This window comes from Chelonoidis abingdonii, chromosome 1 (genome assembly GCF_003597395.2).
Source record: "Chelonoidis abingdonii isolate Lonesome George chromosome 1, CheloAbing_2.0, whole genome shotgun sequence".
In the NCBI taxonomy this organism is placed as follows: Eukaryota; Metazoa; Chordata; order Testudines; family Testudinidae; genus Chelonoidis; species Chelonoidis abingdonii.
This window is the reverse complement of record NC_133769.1, coordinates 173,225,064-173,252,088: the sequence shown is the minus strand read 5'-3', so window position 1 is coordinate 173,252,088 and position 27,025 is coordinate 173,225,064. Positions and strand designations below refer to the sequence as shown.

At 40.1% G+C, this 27,025-nt stretch overlaps 1 protein-coding gene across 3 annotated transcripts in view; it reads right to left on the bottom strand.

The window, feature by feature from the left end:
* ZNF654 (zinc finger protein 654) overlaps positions 1 to 27,025 on the bottom strand; it is a 56,312-nt gene that overhangs the window by 21,925 nt on the left and 7,362 nt on the right. For all 3 annotated transcript variants that reach the window (XM_032795087.2, XM_032795089.2, XM_032795088.2), the window contains exons 2-4: positions 12,181 to 12,326; positions 3,814 to 3,895; positions 1,531 to 1,666 (exon numbers count right to left, since the gene is read on the bottom strand). In XM_032795087.2, coding sequence (XP_032650978.1) covers positions 1,531 to 1,666; positions 3,814 to 3,895; positions 12,181 to 12,326 — 364 coding nt within the window. The remainder of the gene's footprint in view (positions 1 to 1,530; positions 1,667 to 3,813; positions 3,896 to 12,180; positions 12,327 to 27,025) is intronic.

Genomic DNA, 27,025 nt, shown 5'->3' with positions numbered 1-27,025 from the left:
AGTAGCAATAAAATTTTTTTTTTTTTTTTTAAAAAAGGAGATATTTGCCTAAAAGGAAATAGAAAACAGTATAAGGATGTGCTACCATCTCAGAGATAGATGTGTGAACGAAAGCCAGTAGAAAATATAGGAGCTAAAATACTTAGCAACAGGAAGGAAGGGAGATCCAGCCTGCAGTCATCTTAGGTAAAATGATCATCTAAAGGCTACTGCTAATTTTATTCTGGGAGAGAAAGAACCAGGTAGCAGGAAAGCATGCTGGGGAAAGCTTCTTCATAATGACTAACCAGGCAAATCAGAAAATAGATAGCTTTTGGGGAAAGGACTGACTTTTTGGAGCGGGGGGGTAAGAATTTGGATCAAGCCACTTGAAATGTCAAAACTGAAGCAGAATGTGCTATGTATCTGAGCTCTCTCCATCTCTCTCAGAACATCTTGTTGATATTATAAAAAGTTCAGATCGTTTAGGACTTCTACCACTTCCATTGCTTCTATTACTTCCATTACCACTAGATCATTACAACCAGAAATTCTGGTGGAACTTGCAGTGTGATACAAAAAACTCTTCAATGACATTTCTGCCCCACCCATCATTCTGCTTTCATACAGATTTACCTATAATGAAAGGTACAGTATTGACACTTTTGTCCACAGAGGAGGTACAGCAGTCAAAGCTTCCCCACATTATCTTATTAAATTCCCCTCCCACTTTGTTCTGGAACAACCATCTACGCTTATGGAACTCAGTTTCCATGGCTTTTCAGTCTTTACCCTCTGAATTAACGCTACCATAAAAGGTGACAATTATAATGTACACACTTGTCTATTGACTGAACCAGTCTGTCTCAAGAAAGATACTCTGGTGACATGTAAAAATTGGAAAACTAGTGAAAGATAGTGACATCCTTTAGTCAATATCAAATTGAGCCACTTCTGAACTAATAAGCAAGAGGCTAAAAGGTGCCATAGACCACTGCTAGTAGACCACATTCCCTAGGAGGCTAGTAAAGACATTTATTTAATATAATTTAATGTAGCTCATAAGGCTGGTGGTGAAAACCTTTCACCAATCACCTCCAACCTCAAAATCAGTTCTATTTTCTTGTATGAAGCTATGAATACGTCAACTACCTTGATGACTTGTCTTGATAGAAATTTAATGAAGAGCTTTTGCCCCTCCTCCCAAACTACTGAGTTGACAGGTAAATTACCTGGCTCTAATAATATTGTAAGTGAACAAAACACCACAGCCTCAGGGTCTCTCACATCAACATACATCAGGGAAACTAGCTCATTATTCCCCCAGGATGAGCAAACATTATTCCCCCAGGATGAACAAGTTTTTCAAATTAGTACCTATTATATAGGACACCATGTACAGTAAATTATATCAAAAATACAACTTGAGTAACATTGACACCACACTTTCTCTGTCAGTACTGCCCAATATGCAAAAGTATTTTATAAAATAATACTTAAACATGCATGTTTTAAAATCTTTTAAAAATGTATGTGTGTTAAATCAAGTACCTAACTCCTGAGATACAGGCTTTGCTTTAAGAACTGCTTGTAATACTGGATCTTCCCATGGCCCTCCATCTCTGATAATTCGAGTCACTAATTCCAGGTTCACATTTCCATATCTGCTTAGGAGGTTCTGGCATTCCTAGGAGTAAAAAAAAGTGCATTAGATTTAAAGCTGTGAAGAGGTCTGACAGCCCAGTTTTAGTCATTTAATGGCTAAAAAGTCAAACCTCATAAGAAGGGTTTAAAAGTTACCCTACGAGTTAAATACGTATTATAAAATACCGTAACCAAGTTTCAAGAAACATATATTAAGTTAAAACTATGAAATCACACACATATTGACTGAAGCTATATATTCAGCCTTAAAAAGGTACCCATCTAGCTTTTCTGTAGTCTAAAGGTTATACATAAACCTTGCTAAACATCCTAACAATGCCATCAACTAAGCCTGACAAGTTTGTGCCATTTCCCAAACATTTGGGGAGCTGTCTTCTAGTCTCCAATTAAGAGATATTTAAGTGGAACACATACTAAGGTAGCCATTCAGCTTGCATAAATCAGCATTGATTTACAACAGGTGAGGTTTGGTCCAGTCATACAGTCTATACTCTGCTCAGTTAATTTTAATGGCAGAAGTGAATAAACGCAGTACAAAAAAGAAGTTACTCTGGAATTATGTAGTGATTATGGAATGTCCTAAAGCAGATACGGTTTTTAAACCCTATAACTCTTATATCAAGCCAAGTTTACTTACCTCCAAATGTTTACTTATAGTAATCTGATAGCAGCGGCCACAATTTTTGTGCAGCCCAAGTTATTCTTTCTTTGTAATTTACTGGTATAAAGTAGCCTTTGCCACCAGCATCAATCAGTAGCTTACCACCACACCAGGTATCAGTCATCCGCAAAAAGAAACAAGATACTAAAAGGAAAGTAAGATGGTATCTGAATTTCTGTTCAGATCATTTTATTCAAGAGGATTTATCTATCATTAGATTTTATTGCACACTGAAGTGTCTTTGGGACAATCCATATATTTCAAGCAAGCTAGAGAACAGCTTCCAGGCATTTACAATTCACTGCTTTAACGTTCATTTCTGCTGTAGGTTATTTTAGCTGCTATGTTCTTCAATTCACTCTTAAGTTTGTCTATTATGTCTGGGTGAGTTGTGTTTGACGGTCAAGGAACTGAAACTGATTTATTTTCATCAAGACAATTTGTATGTAGGTGTTCGGTTGAAAAGCAAATCTTACAAGTTTCCTCATTAAAAAGACCATTTTGACCATTAATGCACTATTGATTTAAAAGAAAACAATATTAATGTGTATCAAAATGCAAAATTACAAATGTGAGGCAAATGGTTTAAGTAAATCAAAAACAAAAAAGGACAAAACCAAAAAAGCTAAAATAAAAAAAAATTTTAAGGGTAAAGAAAAAAATACGGGCCTTTCTATCAGTTTCCTCTTACATCCCCTGTCTATGCTATAAATTCTTTACAGCAAAGATCTGTCTCAACTTGAATCTGACATAGCAACCATTCCTTTGGGCACCCTAAATATTAACAAAGAACAGTCCCACAAAACTTAAGCAAAACCACGACATATTTCATTCTTTAAGTGTCTAAACCAGCTCCCTTCCCACACCCAATTCTGCAGCATGTGCCTAGGTAACTCATGTCAGATGGTTATTGAGAACATTACTGTACAATTATAAAGCAGTTACTAGATATTAGCATCCTCTAATGCCCAACACAAGGCAAGTGTGAACACAGCCTAGTCCTAACAATTAAAGAAGACAACAGTTTTGCTTTTTCAGTCCGCTCTCTAAAATTGTGGATGAGGAAACTGTAGATTTAAATCATAACTTGGAACACTTGATTACTTGAATGACAGTAAACTCTGGTCAGATACTTAAAGGAAAGCTGTCAGAAATTAACTTGGTGATGGGAATCTTTATTTGAATTTTTTTTCCCGTCTCAAAGCAAATTCATAAAATAAAACCTTAATTTGTTCATCATTACAAAACAAGGATTGTGCTCTAGTTTATTTAGGCTTTTGATATGAACAGTAGTAGCAATGGCAAGTGTACTAAAAGATTTTACAGAGACGGGAAGTGTAAATGCAATGGCTCACTATCTTTCTTCACTCTACTGAAGTGTTCTACCAATGCTTGTATCCTCCAAAACACTCATGAAAGCATGACTTTCTACAAACAGGCTGATCTTCAAAAACCAAAAATTGTGTTTTACAAAAATAAACATAGAAGCAAGCAGCAACTGGTATTACCTGGATTGAACCTAGAATATCTTTTAAAGGATCTTCATAGAATTCATCTTTTCCAAAGAACAGCAGCAATTCAAAAAAACTCCTACAAACACAAGTAATGACAAGTCAAAAACCAAACCAAACAAAAGCAAATCATTTCAGCTGTCTTCAGAGCTACAGATCCTGAAATTATTTGGTATTTAGGCAGTTAAACTACAAAAACTATGACAAACTGTATTATATATTACAGCGGTTAAAAATATAGAGTAGTGTTTTCCAAAGCATTTACCATTTGTTTGACTCAATTTATACCAACAGTAAGAGTTAGGCAAAAAATGCTCAACACTGAAAATCCCACCCACAATGTATGAAAGCTATCCTCAGTTCTGCACCAGTTAACTCAATATTTTTGGCTGTAAATGAGAAACTCGGGGCTGGCCCACCCCTAAAAACCTCGAACTACTGTGTAACTCCTAGGATTGTAAAAATCACAGGCATCATGTAAATGAAACCAAATTAGAGATTTTTACTTCAAATGTTAACTTAAACAGCTGCTAAAAGCAAGAACATAGATTGAAGAGTTGATACTTCCTCAACTTTTGGATCTGAAAACTCCCAATATGATTATGATCTCAGTCCCCTTGTTTTGCTAGAGAATACAGGAATCGACCTATCTGATATTTCTCAACACAAACAGAAAAAAGCCTCTGGGGACAGAAAATGCTTTTGACTTCCTTTATATATCAAGATGATGCTACAAATTAAAACAGAACCTTTAACTTGGTTTCTGCTCACTCTAGGCATGTGACATGGAGATGAAAATTGAACAGAATGAGGTAAAATTATCTCCCTTCCAGATGCGTAATGTACCATTGCAATGAAAACATGGCAATACAATTGCATAATTTATATGTGAAACTCAAAGCCACAACACTCAGGAAAAGATTCACAAATTTCTTATTTTCAGATTTTTGAATCTCAGTAACAGCACCTGCTAGATGGGATTAACTTTAATTGCACTGCACAAAAATTCAGCCTTGAGTTATCGCTAGTCACCTTTAAGTCTCCATGCAATACTCTGAAGCTGTATTTCTACAAGCCTGAGTATTCGAGTGTTAGAAAATTTAGCAATCTGAATTTTCACAAATGCTAGAATATACTTCCATGATGCATAATCCTTTGCACAGGACTTTGGATGATAGAGACTAAACCCCTAACATGTTACTTTCTATTAAGTATCAAAGTCACAAGCAATTTACTTTCTCACCCCCAAGTTTTCCATTCCTTATTTTGTCTTGTCATTACATACGTATTGATTGTCAAGGTCATCTGTGATTGAAACTGCCGTATCAGAAAAATGACTAAACAGTTGATAATTTGTTTTGTATTGTCTATGGAAAACTTTTTAAGGTGGTTTTCAAGAACGATGAAGTGTTGTGTTCACAACCCAGAGACTTAATTTAGCTTCCACGTGATAGAACTCAAACTGGTATACAAAATTGGCAGGTCTTAATTCTGACCTACTTTCACTGCTCCTCTCCTGTATTTGTATAATTTCTATGTCTTGCCCCTCACTCTATCCTTTTCTCTCAAAAGATCTGATTTACAATTTCTTTAATTACTCTGCAGTTTTTCTTGCAAAGATACTGTGCTCTACTCACAGCTCGATCCTTGATAAATCCTGCAGCAAGTCACTAGCTAGAAGTATCCCACTTACCACTGTGTGAGCAGAGAAGGAGAGCAGTGAAGTATCCACTGGCAAAGCTTCCACACTCCACAAGATGCAGACTAACTTCCCTCCTGAGAAGTACTGCTAAGCCCTGCTCTGACACTCTACTCTACCGATTTTAGCTTACCATGCTACTTGAGCGGATTTCTGTAGGGGTCCACTACATCTTGTTCTAAAGAAGTCACTAAATTTTTTTTTCAGTACCTTACAGATAAAAATAAAAAGTACAGAAATTTACCTTCTTAACTGCTAATAGTATTCTGCTATTTGATAAGGCAACAACAGGACTAAAAATCACCCTCCGTGTTAGAAATCTTGAAAAAACTAACAGAATGGTTCACAGAAATATCAAAGGTGGTTATGAAAAATTAATGCACCAATGAAGTACCCAGCAAAACAGACAGAGGACAAACGTATTTGGTTTACCATTTATTCAATGCTTCATCAAAGTACATTCACCAGCAAAAAGCAGCACATTTGTTCATTTTTTTTTTTGGAATATTAACATTTGATAGACATGCCTGGTCTGTTAAATGTGTGATAAGAAATTTCACTCAATTTAATATAATCATTAGAAACACATTATGGGCATTGTAAGGATTCTCACTCTATAATATGTTAAACCCTGTTAAACAGAGAGATCCTATGACTACATTACCCTACAGTGTCTCTCAAAACAAAAGCTTACTATTGCAATGATTATTCTGTTTCTGATATTTACATAGCAAGGATTTGTAAACCTGTTAAAACTTCCTAAACAAACAGTAAAAGAAAAAAATAAAGGCTTCCAAAATCAGGTTACTAGTACGAGTAACTTTGTAGCAAAAGGGCTGAGAACCCAAATCATCAATTTTTACTAATTTTAAGATGTGAAGTTAAATTAAATTTCTAGCCTTTGGGGTTCCAAAATTAACTTTGCAAATACAGAACTCCAGTGCTATAATGAACCCACTGCGATCCCTGCCATTTGTTCATTATAGCCAGGGGTTCATTATAGCAAAAGAGCCTCACCATCCTGAGGGGTGGTACATCTGATAGCTCCTCCAGCGCTGCCAGAGTCATGGGGCTGGAGGTCGGATTCAGGGACCAGGTTTATTATAGCTGAAGGTTATTAGGAAGGATGTTTTAGCAAGGGTGTAATGTATGAATCCAAAGTAAAATATATGCACACTTGTCTTCCAAATCTGTAGACTGCTCCCATACCTCTGCTACTATCCTCACCTTAAGGCCAGGTCTACACTGCAGACCCATATCAGTATAACTACATTGCTTAGGGATGAGAAAAATCCACACCCTGAGTGATGTAGTTAAACCAACTTAACTCTCCCATGTAGACAGCACTATGCCAACAAGACGGCTTGTCCTGTTGACATGGCTACTGCCACTCTGGAAGATGGGCTCACTACACCAACAGGAGAAGCCCTCCTGTGGACATAGGAGCATCTTCTTTTAAGTGCTACAGCGGTGCAGCTGTGCCAATGCTGCATTTTAAGTGTAAACCTGTCCAAGATTCTGATCCATTTCACTCTACTATTCACAACCCTTTGGGAGTCAGAGGAACTGCCCAGAATCATGTCCATATTACATGCAGGTCTTGATTAGGAAAGTTATGAGCAGTTCTGGAGTCAGATAATTATTTATCCACAGAAGATGCAAATTCAGAGTAGTTTGGGAAAGGGAATAAAGTAATGAAGGCACTAACTGTAACAGCCACAAAGCTCTGGAGCACGGCCAGAGAAGCCAAGGTCCTTCCTCCCACAGCCAGATAGTTTTATGTACCCAAGACCAGATAAAGCTCCTTTTCCGTTAGAGAAGCTAGTAAGAATGGAGCTTGAAGTTTCAGACTGATACTAACTATGGATTGTCATGAAATATTAAGGCCCAAACAGGGCTTCTGTGCAAATCCCAGCACCCTTTGCCTTTGCAGCTGCTGGAGATAACAGGGGAATGATCTTAGAACTTACTGGTGGAGACAACTTATCCCTGTCTTTAACACTTTCTTTGCCTGGAACATTTATTCTTCCAACAGTAGGTATCAGATAAACTTTAAATAGTGAAAGACAGTTTCAGATATTATAAAACAGCTTAAAAGTTTGTCAACTTAACAGTTCATAAGTTACCTAGAAAATAACCAATTAAAATTCACTTTCTATATTCAATACTTTTGAAATTCAGTTTTCAAAGATCTCCTAAAGTAAAACCAAATTGTTTTACTCTAGCTTCAACACTAAACTGATCGAAAAGAATTAAGGTATGTACAAACATCAAGAAGATCTAAGGTGAACAGTAAAGGCATATCTACACTACAGGCAGCACAGCTGCACTGCTGTAGTGTAGATACTTCTACATTAATGAATGTGGTCTTTCCATCAATCTCAACAAGCGGCAACACCTAGGTTGATGAAATAATTCTTCAGTCGGCTTAAGTCATTTCTACACTGGAGGTTAGGTCAGCTGAGGAGGTTGTGAAGGCTAGGACTAAAACAGGGTTTAACAGAGAACTAGATAAATTCACGGAGGTTAAGCCCATTAATGACTATTAGCCAGGATAGGTAAGGAATGGTGTCTCTAGCCTCTGTTTGTCAGAAGGTGGAGATGGATGGCAGGAGAGAAATCACTCGATTACCTATTATTCACTCCCTCTGGACGCCTGGCACTGGCCACTGTCAGGAGACAGGATACTGGGCTCGATGGACCTTTGGTCTGACTCAGTATGGCCATTCTTATGTACTTAGCTTAACTACACTGCTCGGGGTATGAATTTTTCACACCCTTGAGTGACACAGCTAGGTTGATCTACATTTTAAACTTAGACCAGGCCAACGAACATCTCTCTATAGGTCACGTTCTTTATAAATGGAAGAACATTATCTACAACAACAGGCTTTGTTTGGAAGTAATTAAGAGTTGGGCTACTTCTACATTAAGATGCACCTAATTCTTCTCTATCCAACGAGGAATCAAAAAGTTACTCTGAATTTGTCAAAAAAAAATTGAGATATTCTACATCAGAGTCTCTGTTTTTAAAATGGCACGGTCAATTTTTGCACCTTCCTTCATATTCAAAGCTGTAACAGTTCTTTTGCACAATGGCCCTTTAATCTCAATCCTAAAGGAAAATTTGATCAATTTTGCCAATTGAAACAACAAATCCTTTCTGCTAACCACAAATTCTCATAGCCAATTTGAAGTGAGATACGTAAGTTTAAGTAACACATTTTACTTGCAGCAGAAGCCATGTGTCATGTGATTGCCTGGAAAACTACCAGCCTCGGGAACTCTCACACTGCTTGGGAAATACTACAGTAACTCTAATTATGTGTTTTTATTTGGTTTCTGATTGACTTTGGGATCATCTGCAAATGCCTTCATTCTAGTTTTTATTAAAACTGAAATGCAGATCTAAAGTTCATATTTTCTTCACCTTCAATATGTGCTGCACGCTTAAATCAGCAGGCTCAGATGGCCATTCCAAACAAGACTGAACACTTCCTTCTCCATCAATCTTTTTACATGAATATCAAAATTATAGTAGTCCATTTCATGTCTCTTGATGCTCCAAAATGTGATCTAACATTTACATTTCATGTTGTTTACTGCCATTTGCAACATCTTTTCAGATAACATAGGTGCTACAAGTCAGTGCTTGTATGTTTGTTTACCAATGATCCTAGTACAGTAATACAGCTCCTGTATTAAAGTGAATATAGATGCTGCCTCATTTATTATGAATGGTTTGCTTAGTAAGTGCACAGAGAGAACAGTCTCTGTTCTCAGTAGTTTACCATCTGGTTACCAAGGAAACCCTGCTCAAGTATGGAGAAAGCCCATATGGGGTCAGGCAGATTCCAGTTTTTTCTACTCCCCCCCTCCCCCTTTTCCCTCCTTGTCGCTCTCTCCTTTAAGAGCTAGGACTTTGTATTATGTATGGTGTATTTTCCGAAAGACTAAGACTTCAACACCCTTAGGGCTAACATACTTCAGCAATGTTTCCTTGGTTACTGTTATGCCCCAGAATCATTTTGTGACATCACAGCAAAACTAAGCCAACTAAAGTAGGTTTTTGGGGAAAAATACTTCATTTTGTGCTCAGTGCTCCTCAAATTCATAAGCTGAGGCAAGCAAGCTATTAAGCACAATCCATCCCCAAACTCATGTGCATAAGTTTAACATAGGGGGTGATAGCAGATGACTGAGAAACTCATTTCCTCCCTGCCCCCCCTACGCAATTGGCCTCAATTTCTGATCGGTACCTAATCTAAACTAGGACAGACACTAAATCTGGTGTCACAGTTATTATTTGTGTTGCAGTAGGGCCCACGTGCCCCACTCAGGATCGAAATGAAATTGTGCTATGTGCTGTACAGACATATATGAAGGTATTGTTCCTACCCTGAAACACAATCTTTCTTAGGGCATGGCTACACTTGAGAGTTACAGAGCTGTAACTTACTCCCCGTCCACACTGGTAAGGTAAATACAGTGCTGTATCTCCCTGGCTACAGTTCTGGCTGTACACCACCTCAACGAGAGGAATAAAGAGAACAGCCCTGCTCTTGCAGTGCTGGGGTACCAGTGTAAACAGTGATTAATCTTACTATGCTGCAACTGACCTCCGGAACCTTCCCATAATGCTTTTTAAGGAAAGATAACACTTTGTTTTGTTGTGATGCCCGGAGCTGCTTATCTAAAAAACAAAACACAACTACTGTTTGCTCGAGCAGACGCAGGCAGGGGGATGAATGCCCACAGCTAGTGTTTGCTTGAGGAGAGAAGCAAACGGGGTGGGGGGGCACGTTTTGGAGCAGCTGCTTATCTGCTCTGAAGGCTATTTGCAGTTAGTGAATGAGAGAGGGGTGGGGGAAGGGGTCGAAACTTTTAAAATGATTGAAGGTTGGTGCTGTGTATCTTCAAGTCCTTAGAACTTGCAAGGCAGGGAGCTGACACAGTGTCAGGTCCAAAAATCCACTCTCTCTCTGTCCCCCACGCTCCCCCTCACCCACCTCTTTTGAAAAGCATGTTGCAGCCACTTGAACGTGGAGATAGCTGCCCATAATGCACCAATCCCAACACCGCTGCAAATGCTGCAAATATGGCCACACTGCAGCGCTGGTAGCTGTCAGTGTGGCCACACTGCAGCGCTTTCCCTACATAGCTGTATGAAGACAGCTTTAACTCCCAGCGCTGTACAGCTGCAAGTGTAGCCAAACTCTTAGAATGTATTCACAGTAGCTAATAAGCATCAACTATGAGCCAGGAATTAAACAATCTGAATCATACTTCAGACAATAACTGATCTTTTTCTAAAAAGAGATACTATGACTACATTCATTCTACTCTATGGGGCAAGTAGTTTATCCTCAGGTACTTGACTACCATATTTTGATATATTGATTTTTTTCTGGTTTCACTCAACAATTATTCACTTTTAAGAGTTATATTTCCACATAAATCTACTCTATCCTACTCTTCAGTTTCACTTTTTTGAAGTGTATCATGAGTGCACAAAATAGAAGCTTTAAGTCTCTTGGGATCAGTGATGGTCGTTCAAAGACAAAGTAAAAAAGGTGGATCTGCCAGCTCACTCTGAAGATGCAAGCTGGAGATGTAAAGACCAATAAAGTGTTCCCCTACAGATATTTTTCTAACCCTCAGTTCATGGAGCAACACAAAATCCCACATTGAGATGACTAATTCTGACCAAGTAAAACTAGTAACAAAAAACTAACTAAGAACAGTTAAAACCACAGCTCAGAGCTGTTCCATCCGCTGGAAAAAAATTAACTCATTTACACAGCCGGAACTTGCTCTTATTTGTGAAAGCCGCACTCAGTATGCTTTCAAATTTCCTCTCTCCACCTACTGATGATAGGAGCCAATATATATAGGATACAAGAACTATTTGTTTTTATTTTGACATTTTCAAGTTTTTGGCATCTACTTTATTGAGTCAGACAATAAATGTGATGTGAGGCGGATTTTGTTAGGGCAAATAAACATGATAACAAAATCATCAGTTGAAGATGTGTATATTAGCCCTAAACAAATCTTTTCCTCAAAAGAAAAATGTTTTCTTAACTATCTTGTGTAACAAACTCTTCTCCAAAAAGTGTTTTGTTGAAGAATCAGATTTAGAGAGTCACAATTTAAACAAATCTTTTCCTGTTACAAAAACCTTAGGCCATTACAATAATTTTTAGTTTATTTACTTTTTGCATCTCTCTGCTTGGACAACAGAAGTGTACTATCAATTTCACTTTTGTTCATGGCCATTTATTGCCACAATGCCACAAGGTTGGGTTTGCAAATATTTCAGGCGAATATAACATTTAAAATGTCAATGAAATATAAAATCACAGGCACACTTCTATTGTTAATTAGGTGGCTTTGTTAAAAGAAACTGTACAACACTTTCACAGGTTTGACCTGAGCATGTTCTTTGAGTAAATGTGATATAAAAAGAACAGGTAAAGTCATCCCTTTCAGAGCTTCAATTATTTAATTAACCAGGAATAAGTTTGGTCTCGTGTATTTAAATAGTAGAAAGTAAGACTGCCTTTACAAAACAGGACCTCTTATGACATGCTGCTTTCATTGCAAAAGTAGAACACTAACAGTTAGCCTATAAATGGAGTTAATAGGAAAAAGGATGTACTTACAAAGCTAGGCTACTCAAAACATATTGTACGTGCTCACATTCAGCTGGGAATGATACACAGGCAGACGTGAAGCAACAAAGAGCTGTCTGAAGCACCTGAAGCTGAGGCAAAGGAACCTGCCATCTTCCAGCATAGTCTTCAACAATCTATAGGGGAAACAGTCACAAACCTGTATTACAATAAAGAATGTTCTCTTTCGCTAGAAATAGTAAAAAAAAAAAAAAAAAAAAAAAAAAAAAAAAGTCTACAGTTTATCAACGGGAACAAAAGCTTTTAAGTAGCAGGTTTAATAGAGATCAGCATAAAATCACAATTCATTCCTCTAGGATGCAACACTTATAAATGTTTCATATATAATTTTTTCATGTTCTTTCATTTTGACAAAGCAAAAATATAAAGGAAGAAGCCTTGTCCTTCTTATACCACAAAATATGGACCAAAAATCATTTCTGACTGACTTTTCAAAAAGCAGTGGAGGAAGCATTCTTCTTACCTGCTATCAGATTAGCAATTATGCTCTACACTTAAATACAAGCTTTTGTTTTGCAGCAGAAGAAAAAGGTATAGTCTGCAGCCATATTAAGACCTGCCACTTTAAATGTCACTAAGTGGGGAAAAAATGGGTTTGTGCCCCTTTTGCTTTTTATGACAGAGGAAGGCTAAAGATACTCCTCAGAAAACAACTGTTTTTTCTGATTGACATTCCTTATTCCTAAATTCAAAAGCAAGTCTGTACTTTTTCCTTGAAAGGCACAAATATATGGACAATTGGAAGTCTCATCGCTTCCAAGACAAGGGAATTTTAGATAAAGGGACTTTCTTCCAAATGTACTGGACATTTCAGTTAACTGTATACAAAAAAGCCCAAACAGGATAAACTACATTTATTCGTTGGTTTAATGGTTAGAAAACCCTTTAAAAAGAAGTTCACATCTTGTGTGAAAACATTTTATTAGTCTGATTTGTGTCAGCATGCAATATGTTTATAACACTTAATTACTGAAGCCTAAGCAGTCCTGGCTTTTTATTTTTTTTACACTATTAACATTTGTAAAAAGCAGCCAGTCCAAACTAAACCCCAAACAATTAAAATTGAGACTGTGGTCATACTAGGAACACAAAATAAACTGTTGAATAATCTTGTATATCACTAAAGCATTACAATGTTCTAAGTAGGCTTTAGAGAATTCAATTTTTATCAACGTAAATTTTCACTCGTGGGAAATTATGGGGGAAGTCAGACAATTACACCTCTAACCCAATATAACGCTGTCCTCGGGAGCCAAAAACCTTACTATGTTATAGGTGAAACCGTGTTACATCAAACTTGCTTTGATCCACCGGAGTGCGCAGCCCCGCACCCTCTGAGCACTGCTTCACCCGTTATATCCAAATTCGTGTAAGATCGGGTCATGTTACATCAGGGTGGAGGTGTATTTAATTAAAGTAGATATTGGGATTTAAAAAGGTAAAGCTTTATAACCATTAAAACACAAACTATCAACATCACAAATCAAACTATACAGAGTAAATATCCTTAAATAAAACTATTGAGTTCTTAAGTAGCATTTTTTTTTTTTTTTATTTTGCCTATCTGTAAATTTCTGTTATCACTGATGGAAATTTATATTTATTATTTTGTGTGTGTACGAAGAAACTAACATTTACTGACATTTAATTGATAAAAAACTAATCCTTCCATGCCTAAAGTTATCAGAAACTGAACTACGATATAGTACTTTATCTAAGACTGCATGAAACACACATTTAGAAATACGTCGAAAATATTCTTTAACTGCTTAAACTTAGGATAGGTCATCACCACAATAAAGAATGTGAGATTAATATGAAGGTCATTTAATTCCCGTCCATGCTACAGCTTTCAGTGGTAATTCCCATATCAGCACGGTCACATTAACTGGTTACCAATAACATTGTTCAATTTGTGTCCACACAGTACCATTTTTGCTACAACAGTATTCATGCATTTACAACTACACCTCTACCTCGATATAACGCCGTCCTTGGGAGCCAAAAAAATCTTACCGCGTTATAGGTGAAACTGTGTTACACTGAACTTGCTTTGATCCACTGGAGTGCGCAGCCCGCCCCACCCCTCTGGAGCACTGCTATATCACGTTATATCCAAATTTGTGTTATATCGGGAGGCGTTATATCAAGGCAGCGGTGTACCATAATTGACTATGTTCTTTTCAGGGCATCTGGGAAAATCTGAGCAATTAAATGAAGAAAAATAGAATGTTCAGAAAACACGTACAGTTGCTGGCAGTGCATTCGGATGTCCTACCACCGTTCTCTCAGCAATGTGAGGATCAACCAGACCAGTTAGTTACACAAACATGAATAGGGTATCCATTCTACATTACAAAAAAAAGGCATGTCCATTTACAGGAAACCAACCATGTGCCAGCTACATCTCTGACAGGCAAAATATTGTCAGCTGATTACCATTAACAGTCCTAAATATGTTGTGAGCAAATATAAACCATAGTTAGCGCTGAGCCAAAAATGGCAGTGCAGAAAAAAGAGGATGATATGGTGGCTAAGGTACAGGACTGCTTTATAAAATGCAGATTCAAGTATACGCTCTGACTCAGGCTGTGTCTAAACTACCACTGTCAGCACTAAGACACTACCACTTTCAGAACTAAGGGCAGGTCTACACTACAGGGGAAAATCGATCTAAGATACACAACTTCAGCTACGTGAATAACCTAGCTGAAGTCGAGGTATTTTAAATCGAATTACCTACCATCCTCACGGCGCGGGATCGATGTCTGCGGCTCCCCATGTCGACTCCTCTACCGCCGTTCGCATTGGTGGAGTTCCAGGAATGATAGGAGCTCGTTCAGGGATCGATATATCGTGTCTAGATGAGACACAATATGTCGATCCCCGAGAAATCGATTGCTACCCGCCGATACGGAGGGTAGTGAAGACGTAGCCTAAGACACTACCACTTTCAGCACTAAGACTAGTCCTTCACGGATGTGAAAAAACACCCCCCTGAGCGACAAAAGTTTTAGAACTGAAAAGCGCCAGTATAAACAGCTACCACTGCTCGTTCAGGGTGGGTTTTGTTTATTTATATCTCCGGAAGAGCTCTCCCCCAGCAATAAAGCGTGTCTACACTGCCCACATTACAGCGCTGCTCTGTGCCTCAAACCTCAACTTTAAAAAGGGAATATTACTTTTGTGTATCACAAGTATGCAAAGAATAAGCTACTTTATTTTCTGTGTGGTGCTCAGATGTTACAGTGAATCCTACCACATAAATAGCCAAGTAGTATGGATGAGGTCCAAAGCTGTGATGGAGTTTCTTTTCATCTCAGATTATAACACATTCAGATTAGATCTAGTCTAGAAGAAATTGTGTGCATTTCCTACTTTACTTAAATTAGAGTGGACTGGGTGATGGGATATGAAAATTTTCACTTGTACACCTCTGGATCAAATCAGCAGTTACCAAAATTCATTCAGACTGAGATGTTCAGTCGCCTATGGGATACGAGTAGGTGTCATTGGTCCTGGTTGTAGTAGATATCTGTCTACAACGTGAACAACTCAGGCACAGTTAGAGCCTTTGGCAGATGGTTGAAGGACTGAATAGTCATGGAAACTAAATTATGTTTTCAAATTAAGATTTAGTCATATACAGAACAGGACTGGGATTTAAGGATGGTGTGGAGAGGCTTTTTCTGTTTCTACTATATAAGCAAATGAAGATCTTCCATCTCTAGGATATTATACCAGTATGTTTATTTACACTATTATATTAACTTCCAAAAAATGTCAGTCATTTGCAGATAAACTGACCATAGTATTACACTTGTCAATAGACTTTGACAGAACTGGCAGAGGAACATATGCATTTTTCACGTTGGATCAGGTCATTTAGTTCAGTATCCTGTCTAAAACAGTAGCCATTATCAGTTCCTTCAAAGGAAGACGGAAGAAACCCCACAGTACCACCTTATGGGATAATATGCCTAGGGAAGGTTTTTTCCCTGACCTCCAATAGTTAAAAGTTTGATTTATGCTCTGAATAGCTTTGACTAGATTAATTCTAGATATTTTTGTTATCCCTATAGATGTCTGACTCTTTGTGAATCCTGCTAAGCTTTTGGGCTCAGCAACATCTTGTAGCACTGAGTTCCACATGCTATTGTGTTTTATGAAAAAAGTGCTTTTATCCATTTTGAATTTTCCACCTTTGAATTTCATTCTAATTCACTTCATCTCCCCTCTATTTGGAAGAATATGTACGCATAAAAAAGCACAAGAGAAATGAAGTACATATGTCTAAGCAGAGGTGGGCAAACTTTTTGGCCCAAGGGCCAGATCTGGGAATAGAAATTGTATGGCAGGCAATGAATCTTCACAAAATTGGGACTGGGATATGGGAGAGGGCTCTGGTTGGGCTTGGGAGCTCCAGGGTGGGGCCAGAAATGAGAAGTTCAGAGTGCAGGAGGAGGCTCCAGGCTGGGGCGCTGGTGTCGGGTGCAGGCTCTGGAGTGGGGATAAGGGGTTTGGGGTGGAGGGTGCTCTGGGCTGGGGCTGAAGGATTCAGAGGGCAGGAGGGAGATCAAGGCTGGGGCAGGGGGGTGGGGGTGCAGAGAAAGGCTCTGGGGTGCAGGCTCTGGGCAGCACTTACCTCAAGTGGCTCCCAGCGGCATGTCTCTTCTCCGACTCCTTATGCGGAGGCACAGACAGGCAACTCTGCACGCTGCTCCATTTTCAGGCACCGCCCCTGCAGCTCCCATTGGCTGTGGTTTCCGGCCAATGGGACCTGAAGGGACGGCACTTGGGGGTGGGGGCAGCATACAGAGCCGAGGTTGCCCCTACACATAGGATCTGTAATGGGGCAGGAGCCCATGCAGCTGCTTTCGGGAGCAACCCTTGATCCCGCTCCCCAGCGGGAGCTCGAGGGCCAGATCAAAACGGCTCATGGGCTGCAGTTTGCCCACCCCCGGTCTAGTGAGTCCTGCATGCATTCATCACCTGCCAAAACCCCTGTCCTGCCACCCATCCGAAGAGTAACTGTAAATAACCAGCACTCAAGAACAGTGCAAGAATCAAAAGGAGAAGTGCTTTAAGTACAAAGAGCAATATGCTTAGGTACAATCACTATCACAAAATAAAGGAAAAACAAGATCAAAAAGGATGAAACACATGGCCACACAAGAGAAATGTAGACAGAAGTTAGCTAAACAAAAGGGAAAGACTGGAATAGCAATCCTGTATTCCTTTTCTCATTTTTCAGTTTACAGTTGTAGGTCTCCATAAGTTCAAGTCTGTGAAGTTAGTCATTTTCTTCACCCAGCTAACTGGAAGCACCAATAAAGTATGTAGAGGGGAGAAATATATTAAAGTATTTGTTAAAGAGAAATTTCAGACCAGATTGAATATTAGTTTTTTGGGGAAAATAATCCATATTTATTTTAAATTTGCTAGCATACTTCAAGTTCGATCTGAAAGCCCTCTCAATGGCTAAGCCTCCGATATAAATATCCTGAATTTTTCAAGGTGAATATGCTGAATTAGCATACCATACACTGCATATCTTGAAACTGTCACACTACTCCTATAATCTTGAAAAATAAATTTGGACATACATTTATAACCCAGACCACGTGATTACTGGTTTACAAATACTGGAGAAAAGAAGAAAGCTCTGTAATTCATAGGGTCTACCAAAATTCCTGGAGCAAAGAAGGTATCTGCAACCTAGTGTTTAGTCACTCAGAGACAGCAGCAGACAAAAAAGATCAGCTAATCACTTCAAATTCCTCTGTCTGCATACCTGCACTTTGGAAACGGTTCTACTTCAGTACCAACAGTGATTCTAATTACAGTAACTGATGACTAACACATGGCCAGGTCATAGCAGATTCTACCTCTTCAGTTTAATAACCTGTAGTGGAAATGGGCCATAAATTCCTTACTCGTGCATAAAACTCTACTGAACTATTTAAGTTTAACTGTAGTTTTAGTTGGAGAAGTTGCTCGCTGCCTCTCCTAACATATGTATAGTGTTGTCAGTGCAAAATGGATGCAAATTTTCACCCCGGAGATCAGTACGTTTTAATGGTGGGTGAGCACTTAGTAAGACGCTTTAGGATCCTTAAGAAAGAAAATGGAGGGAGAAACCTCCCTCCAATGGCCAACCTACTCTCCCCACCAAAGCCAGTGGAAACAAACCCTCCTTCCCCAGCGCTGCCCCGCTGAATCAGAGGTATTGAACTTTGGTAATATGTTATAGTGGGCCCCTAAGGTAGTATAATTAAGGTAAAAGAAAAATGTCTTTTCGCTGGAAGTAGAATAAGATCTTCCCCCCACTTTGTAATCAATTGCCCTGTTGAATGAATGAGGTGTGAATGAGGAAGGCATGGAAGGCAGCACCTCCAGACAGCTTGGAGAGGGGATGGGAGCCAGACCAAGGACAATCAAACTTGACAAGTGGACTGACTAGAGAAGAGCAGACTGATGGCCTCCTGGGTTAGAACCAAGCACCTTCCTTTGGGAACACCCTCTGTGCAGCACTGGGACAACCCCCAGCCCAGAGAAAAGCAGCAAAAAGGATCAATTTTTATGACAGAAAAATCAGTAGAACAGGTTACCACTGCTCACCTCCTCACCCCGCCCCCCTCAAGTATAAAGCCCCCCTGCCACTGCCCGGCCATGTGGCTTGTAATCCCTCCACCCCCTCAGCTCGCCTACCCACCCCCCAACTCACCTCCTCAGCCTGCACCCTCCCCGGCCGCTGGCTCACCTGCCCCCCTGTCACTGCCCACCCAGTCACCTCCTCAGTCCCTCACCCCCCGGCTCTCCTACTCACCTCCTCAGCCCCAGTCCCCTGTCACCGGCTCACCTGCCCCCTCGCCACTGCCTGCCTGCTCAGCTCCTCAGTCCCCGCTTTCCTGCCACCGGCTCACCTGCTCCCCCCGCCACTGCCCACCTGCTCACCTCCTCAGCCCCACACCCACTGCCTTGCCTGCTTCCCCCAATGCTGGGCTCTTACCTTCTGCTGCTGCCCCCTGCTGCTGGCTCACCCTCACTCTCCAGCCTGCCACTGGCCTCTTCAACACTCCACCACCCACCAGCTGGCCATTGGCTTGCCCCATCCCGCCTGTTGCCTACTCATTCCCCGCTGGCTGCACAGTGAGCCCATGCGGGACACATGAGGCCCGTTGTGGAGGCCTGCTCTAGCCCCAAAGGCTTACAATTAGCAAGGGAACGGTATATCCCAGTTTGTAAGATTCAACTCAAGACCATCATTTTGCTTAACACCACAACACTGATATATTTAATGTGAAAACAAGAGTAAGTTTATCATCAAAGAAAAGAGATTCGAGTAATAGCAAGAAAGAATATTGGCAACAAATGGTTACATTAAAAAAGTCCTAACAAGCTTTCTAGAGACTAAATTTAACTAACAACTTACTCTTTTCTCTAAAGAAACTTCTCACCCAAAGCTCTTGCCAGCATTTTCAACCAAGCCTCATTAAAACCATTTTTTAATTAAGCAAAAGCACTGTACTCTTACTTCCTCAGAGAAGCCTGCCTGAGAGTCTTCTAGGCTCCCAAATATAGTCAAGCAAACTTTGATATGCACCTCAAGATAAGTTCATCTACCCCATGCTGTGTTGTTCTTTCCCTTTGTTTCTTTCTGAAGTTCTTTCTCACAATCCTGCATTTGGATTCAGTTCAAAGGGGTGATCCAGGGAACACACTGAACAAGACAGTCAATTTACATGTAAACAGATAGATGACTGAACACGTCTCTGACAGAAAACCTGTTTTTCACCATTGCTCGGGACCAGTACCTTGACAGACATTAAGAGCATCTTTTCCTGTGCATACATATATCTTCTTATGCAGTATCTGTACATACGTTTCACGATACTCATGACCAGTGTGACACTAGCTTTCATTTGAGGTCACACATGACATTATATGATGAACTTTAATGTACACACCAATCTCATGAGATTTCTCTGCATCACCTTGCCAATTGGCATTAAGAGCTCTTGGGTCACAAAAATTTTTAACAGCAATTTAAGATGTTAATTTGAGGAAAAATCTTAACTTTTACAAGCTAATTCTAATAAATCAAATGCCAGATCATTTCCTGCCCTACTTCCAATGCGAAAAGTTGCAGGAGGGAACATTTTCCATGGGAATCTAACTGCAAGGATTCCTTCACAGAAAGGATTCCTCCTATAAAGGCTGAGCAGCTTGCCCCCAGCCTTAGGCTGCTGTGTAAAGGCCTTAGACCAGGGGTTGGCAACCTTTCAGAAGTGATGTGCCGAGTTTTCATTTATTTACTCTAATTTAAGGCTCCGCGTGCCAGTAATACATTTTAACATTTCTAGGAGGTCTCTTTCTACAAGTCTATAATATAACTAACCTATTGTTGTATGTAAAGTAAATAAGGTTTTTAAAATGTTAGGAAGCTTAATTTAAAAAATTAAATTAAAATGCAGAGCCCCCCAGACCAGTGGCCAGGACCTGGGCAGTGTGAGTGCCACTGAAAATTAGCTCGCGTGCCGCCTTCGGCACGTGTGCCATAGATTGCCTACCCCTGCCTTAGGCCAGGTCTACACTGCGACTTTAAATCAGTTTAATGGCCAATATACCGATTTAACACTGTACCCGTTCACATGACGTCGTCATTAATATCGAGTTAAACGGCTCCTTAAATCGATTTCGGAACTCCTCCCAGACGAGAGGAGTAGCGCTAAATTCGAAAGTGATAACTCGGATTAGGGTTCGTGTGACAGATAATCGACATATTTGCTCGCAGAGGTACCCACAGTGACACTGACCGCTCTTGTCGCCTCATCCTGAACCTCGGTGCGAGTATGCGGTAAATCACCGGAAAACCCCGAGACACTTAGGATAATGAATTTAGCCTGCTATCACGTGCTCAGCTCTGTATCAACGTGGGCTGGTGATGGAAGTTGTTTACGATGACAAAGAGTAGCCTCTCGCATTGAACCTTACGGGAGACGTTACATAGGATCTGATCGCTGTAGGGTGAGACAATCTGTGTTTATGCTAGAGGGTTCGTTCAGAACAGGAAAAGCCAAAGCATCTATGAATGGAGAAGTGTAAATCCATGGGATCACACAGCCGCGGTGCAGACAACCGTTAACGGGAAGCAGAGACATCGCAACGGATGTCATGCAGGGAAGGGTAGGGAGGATGGAGGTGGGTAAATGAGATACACTACCAGTCTCACAGCAGTCTCTGAAAGCTAATTAGCATTCCTTGGCTGAGCACTCCATATGTTAATGTAGCTTTAATAACGTGTGTCTTGCGTGATTACGCGAACAGCTGTCAGTCTCTCCCCTCCCCTCCCAGCACTGAAAGAGAAGTTAAATAAATAATTCCTTGAGTACTTAAATGTCACCTCTGTGTACTGCACTGCTGCTGCAGACGAGTACAGGCGAGGATGTTGACAACGGTTCGTGAACCTTAAAAGTAGATTGCATATGCTCAGGGTCCATGGAGTTGTTGTGCTAGGCTTTGCTCAATGCACCCGGGAAAAAGGCGCCAAGGGTTGTCTGATGCCTTCACAAAGGGAGGGTGAGGCTGTACCCAGCACCACCTGGGCAACGTTTTGCCCCATCAGGCACTGTGCTCTCACCACGGAAGTGGGAACTACATGGGAATAGCTGAGGAACAGCTACCCGAGCAGGTGCACCGTGCTGGGAGAATCGATGTGTTTGGGACCATGGACGCAAACAATCGATTTCGTGATCCCACTGTGGACGCGCTAAACCGATTTTATTAGATCTGTTTTGTAATATCGGTTTAAGTTAATTCGAAATAATCGTGCAGTGTAGACGTACCCTTAGACTCCTCATGCTGGCCCTGTACTCCTGGCAGCATGGCTCCATAGAATATTACTACTAGGTGTTTCAAGATAATGAGTAATAAGAATAATTCCAGTAATCAATAAATAGCAGTAGGTGGACAACAAGTATCGTCCACAATATCATTCTCATTTACTGGTGTTTACAATTACTTTTTTCCATGACAGTGTATTTCAAATTATAATGGAAAATTTAAGATTTGATTTACTTTATTTTTATAGCCTAAATTAAAAATATAGTTCAATTCCTATTACCAATTTTCACCTACGACTGTGCTGCTGTCTTTGGGAATTAAGAAAAAGAATATTGCAAACATTCTGACTCAGCAGGCAGAGGTCAAATTCTGCTCCTAATTACACTAGCCTAAATTAAGAGTTAACTCTACCGAAGTAACTGAAATTATTCCACATTAACACTCCTTCACTATGGAGAAAGCAGTGTTACAAGATACATGCTAAGGTAAAATTTAACATGACAAAACAGAGGCACTCATATCTGATAATGAGGCCCAATAAATTAAGGATTCAAAGTGTTGTGATTATTTTGAACTAAGTTATCAGGGGTGAAGGCCCTTAAGGCATGAAAACTAAGTTTTGCCTTAAAAAAGGCCATCCAAGTGTTCATTGGCAGGAGTATTTTACTTGTGGTAAAGTTTTGTTCAGTGAAAACAAACATGGATTTCAATATTAGTGTCATTGTGACTAAATATTTATGAAAGAGTAAAATCATATTTCCCCTCACTTTACTAATATTAATTTTAACTTGTTTTTTTAGGGCCAGTTTGGATTGTTTACACAGAGAACTGCTGACATTTTTATAAAATTGGCTACTTTATACAGAGTAACTGATTTTGCAAAGATAAAAGAAGCATCTGAGATCGCCTCCAAATCAAACGAGAGTGCAATGAGATTGCTAGTACTCATATACGAGCAGTTTCTAAAATGTGAACCATTTTGCTGCCAAAACAATTTAAGGGACAAGTGGCATAGGTAGTACAACAAATGTACTATTCACTACAGACTCTCCCTTCATTAAGGCAGAGACAAACTTTGCAAGGATGCAGTTAATTATATAAACAACCAAACAGTATATACAAAGAAAACTCTTCAACTAAACACTTAAAAAGAGAAACTACAATTTAAAAGACATGTAAAGTTATGCCAATATTCTGCACATGTATACTTGTGGCTCCACTAATAACTACATCTCAGCCCACTAGGATTATTCTGTTTAATTTGTTTAAAACACACACGGCGTTTAAAGGGACACCATGAACAAGAGAAGTCACACTGCATCCTTTTTATTTCTATTTTCTGTGACTGATAGCACTTTGTGTATAGTCAGTTTCACATTTCTCCTATCTACATCTATACATAGATATGCATGCCGTTTCCCCGTTTGTATACATCCTTGCAATAGAGAAAATACATATTTTTGGACTACAAGAACACGATTATAAAGCCACAAATATCTGCAGGGAGAGTCTGTGATTCTACTTTTAATTCATTTTTGTTTTGTTTGAATTACGTAATAAAGAATTTGTAATTAACCTATTCTAAGCTCAGATGGGTGCTTTTAGTCTATAAAATAAATCTTCGTTACAATTCATGTTGTATGACATACTACAGTAAATCTACAAATGCTTTTCAAACACTAAAAATAAAAATCATCTTAATGTATAGGTTCTCACACAAATACTGTCTCAATCAAGCAGTGAAATCTTGATGAAAGAAATATACTGGCTCAATCATACAACATAAGGAAAGCTAGGATTTTTTCACAGTTATTTTTAGTAAAAGTCACGAACAGGTCATGGGTAAAAACAAAAATTCATAGAGCTTGTGACATGTCCATTACTTTACTACAAATAACTGAGTGCAGGGCTAGGTAGGGAGATGAATGGAGTCCCATGGGGGGAGGGGGGGCGCGAAGGGGAAGAGACTGACAGGCGAAGCCCTCACAATGGCTGGGGGAGGGTGGGGAACAGCCCCAACTCCAGTGACCACAGCAATGGGCACAGCCATGGGGGGCGCACAGCCCCTGCTCCAGAGCTGGCCCAGCTGCGGGACAGGGGTGCACGGTCCCCACTTCAGCCCCTGCCAAGCCCCAGACACAGTGGGAGGGTAGGGGGGAGCCACACAGCTCTGGGAAGTTGCAAAGGGGGGCTTGTGGCCCCAGCTGCCAGCCCCTGCAAAACCAGTTGGGCTAGGACACATGGCCCCCGCCAAGCCTGGGATCCGGTGGGTCGGGGGCACATGGCCACCGCCAAGCCTGGCACATGATGAGCCCCGGGCCCCAGCTGCAGCCCCCGGATGAAACAGTGGGGCTGGGGCTGCAGGGTCCTGGTTCCAGCAAGCCCATTGCTGGGCAGGGGCACAGTCTGCCTCCTCCTCAAGCCCTAGAAGTCAGGGAAGTCTGGTAAAGTCCCGGAATCCATGACTGCCATGACCTCCGTGATCAAATCACAGCCTTAAACATAAGTAACAGTTATGTAGAAACATTTGCTTCAGACAAAATATATTAATGCACTATTCAAATTATCTAAAAGAAAATTAATTTTTCCTAACTTTAGTAAATGCTGAATTCGCAACCTTAACTCTTTACTACTCGTATATATGCATAAGGTAGTTTTTTAATAAATGATCACATGGTATTTCTGTATAACTTCCATAATTTTCCACAACTTTGTATATCTGGTATTTTGTTGCATAGTGGCCCAATAAAATTTCTTTCAGACTTTTATGCTAGTTCTCTTCTGATTAAATCATGTTGCAATTGTCATCATCAATATATTATGTTTAACAGGATATTTTTCATTCTTTTGGGAACAAATCCTGTTACAGCAGAGAGATATTTTGCCAACTGTTTTTCAAAGAAGCAATTAAAAAAAAAACAATGAAAGCAGTCTTATAGCATCTAGTTTTAACATAACCTAGCTTCAAATTGTCTGAAAGCCAACTGATACTTCCTTTGCATATAGGATATACTTTTGTAAAAGACTGGGTAATACTTCTTTAATGAATATTTATATACAGAACACATAATTGTACTTTGAGAAGTTATCAATATCTGACTTAAAAATAAATAAAACAAAAATAGATTTCCCCCCCATAAGGTGAGAATAATTTGTTTTCACATGCTAGCATTAAGTACCAGCTATTTTAGCAGCACCAAAAATCATGTACTTGTTGAGAGTTTATGGGTTTTAAATTAAATTACATAATTTGTCAGCACCTCTATCAAAAGCTAAATCCTAGAATTTTACACTCAACATCTGGTTAATCAATATTAAAATATTTTACACTAATAACTTACGTTAATATCCTAATGAATCGTCATTACCACAGCTCCCCCTAAACTGTGCAAGCATGTACTTATGCACCTTGCTGGAATGTACTACACACTGAATAGTGAGGGTGTTACCACACAAACAAACTCTTTCAGCAGGAGACATCTACTTTGTAGCTGGGGAGGAGTTGGCTTTGGGGCTCATTTTCCTCCCATGCCAGCAGCTACTGCTGTGCCTGGCAAGGGAGAGGATGCTGGTTCTCCCACTCAAAGAGATGCAGCTCCCTTCCTCCAGCACCCACTGCTACACTTCCTGGCTGAGGGAAAAGGGGTGAGCTGTAGACACAGGAGTGATTATCGAAGGCTTGATTAGCCCCTTCCTACCAGACCTTGTGGGAAAAGGAGAAAGGATTCAAGCTTCACCTGTTCCCTAAGCTTGTGGGATAGTAAACTAAGAGTGAAGATCCCAATGCCACCACTGTAGAACAGAAGAGGAAAGAGAAAATCCTAGCACATAGAAACAGACTATTAGGGTTGGAAGGGACCTCAGGTCATCTAGTCCAATCTCCTGCTCAAAGCAGGACCAAGCCCCAGACAGATTTTTGACCCAGATCCCTAAATGGCCTCCTTGAGGACTGAACTCACAATCCTGGGTTTAATAGGCCAATGCTCAAACCACTGTAGTGTATTTTTTAACAAATTCCACCCCCCAACTGCTCACCAGCCCCCCACCTGGAAAGTAAGGTGACCTTATTTCCCTAAACAGAAAAGGGGACACATGGGGCTGGCACAAGCTGCCTGGTGCTGCAACTAACCCTCTCCATCCTAATTTCCCTTGTGCCCCAACTGAGCCAAGTAGCAGAGATGGGGGCAGCGGAGAAGAGGAATGGCTATGGGCTGGGATCTGGCAGCAAAGCAGGGTGAGAGTACTTTTGAGTCAGAGCCAAGAAGTGAAGATACTGGACTATGATCCAGCTAGCAGTGCAATGCTGCTTTGGGAGCTGGGATAGCAAAAGGGCAGGAAGGAATCTCCAGGTAGCACGGGGACCAAGGAGACTTCAGATATCAGCCCTACGCAGATGGGGTAACTGAAAGGGAAAATACTAAACAAGGAAAAGATGAGTGGGCATGCCGTGGGAGAATATAAACAAGGATAGAAGAATTGAATTCAGGGGAGGGTAAATAGGAACAAGTGAAACGAGTGAACAATTTGGAAATATAAATGGGAAGAATTAAGGGATTATGCCCACAAGTATTAAACATCTCCTGTATAATGTTTAGAAATCAGTAGTGAATACAATTAGGCTGGTTTTCTGGGAGAAGTCCCAATAAAACAGCAAACCAAACAAACTGTACCGCAATGTGTCAAATATCAGAGGGATAGCAGTGTTAGTCTGGATCTGTAAAAAGCGACGAGTTCTGTGGCACCCTACAGACTAACAGACGTACTGAAGCATGAGCTTTCGTGGGCGAATACTCACTTTGTCAAACGCATGCTCCAATACGTCTGTTAGTTTATAAGGTGCCACAGGACTCTTTGTCGCTTTGTGCACCAATGTGGTTCCCAGTAATTTTATTTTTCATATTAACAGTGATTTGCACAAGATTGGCAAGTATCTGAGCAAGGAGCCCGGAGTTCTACTACATCAAGTTTC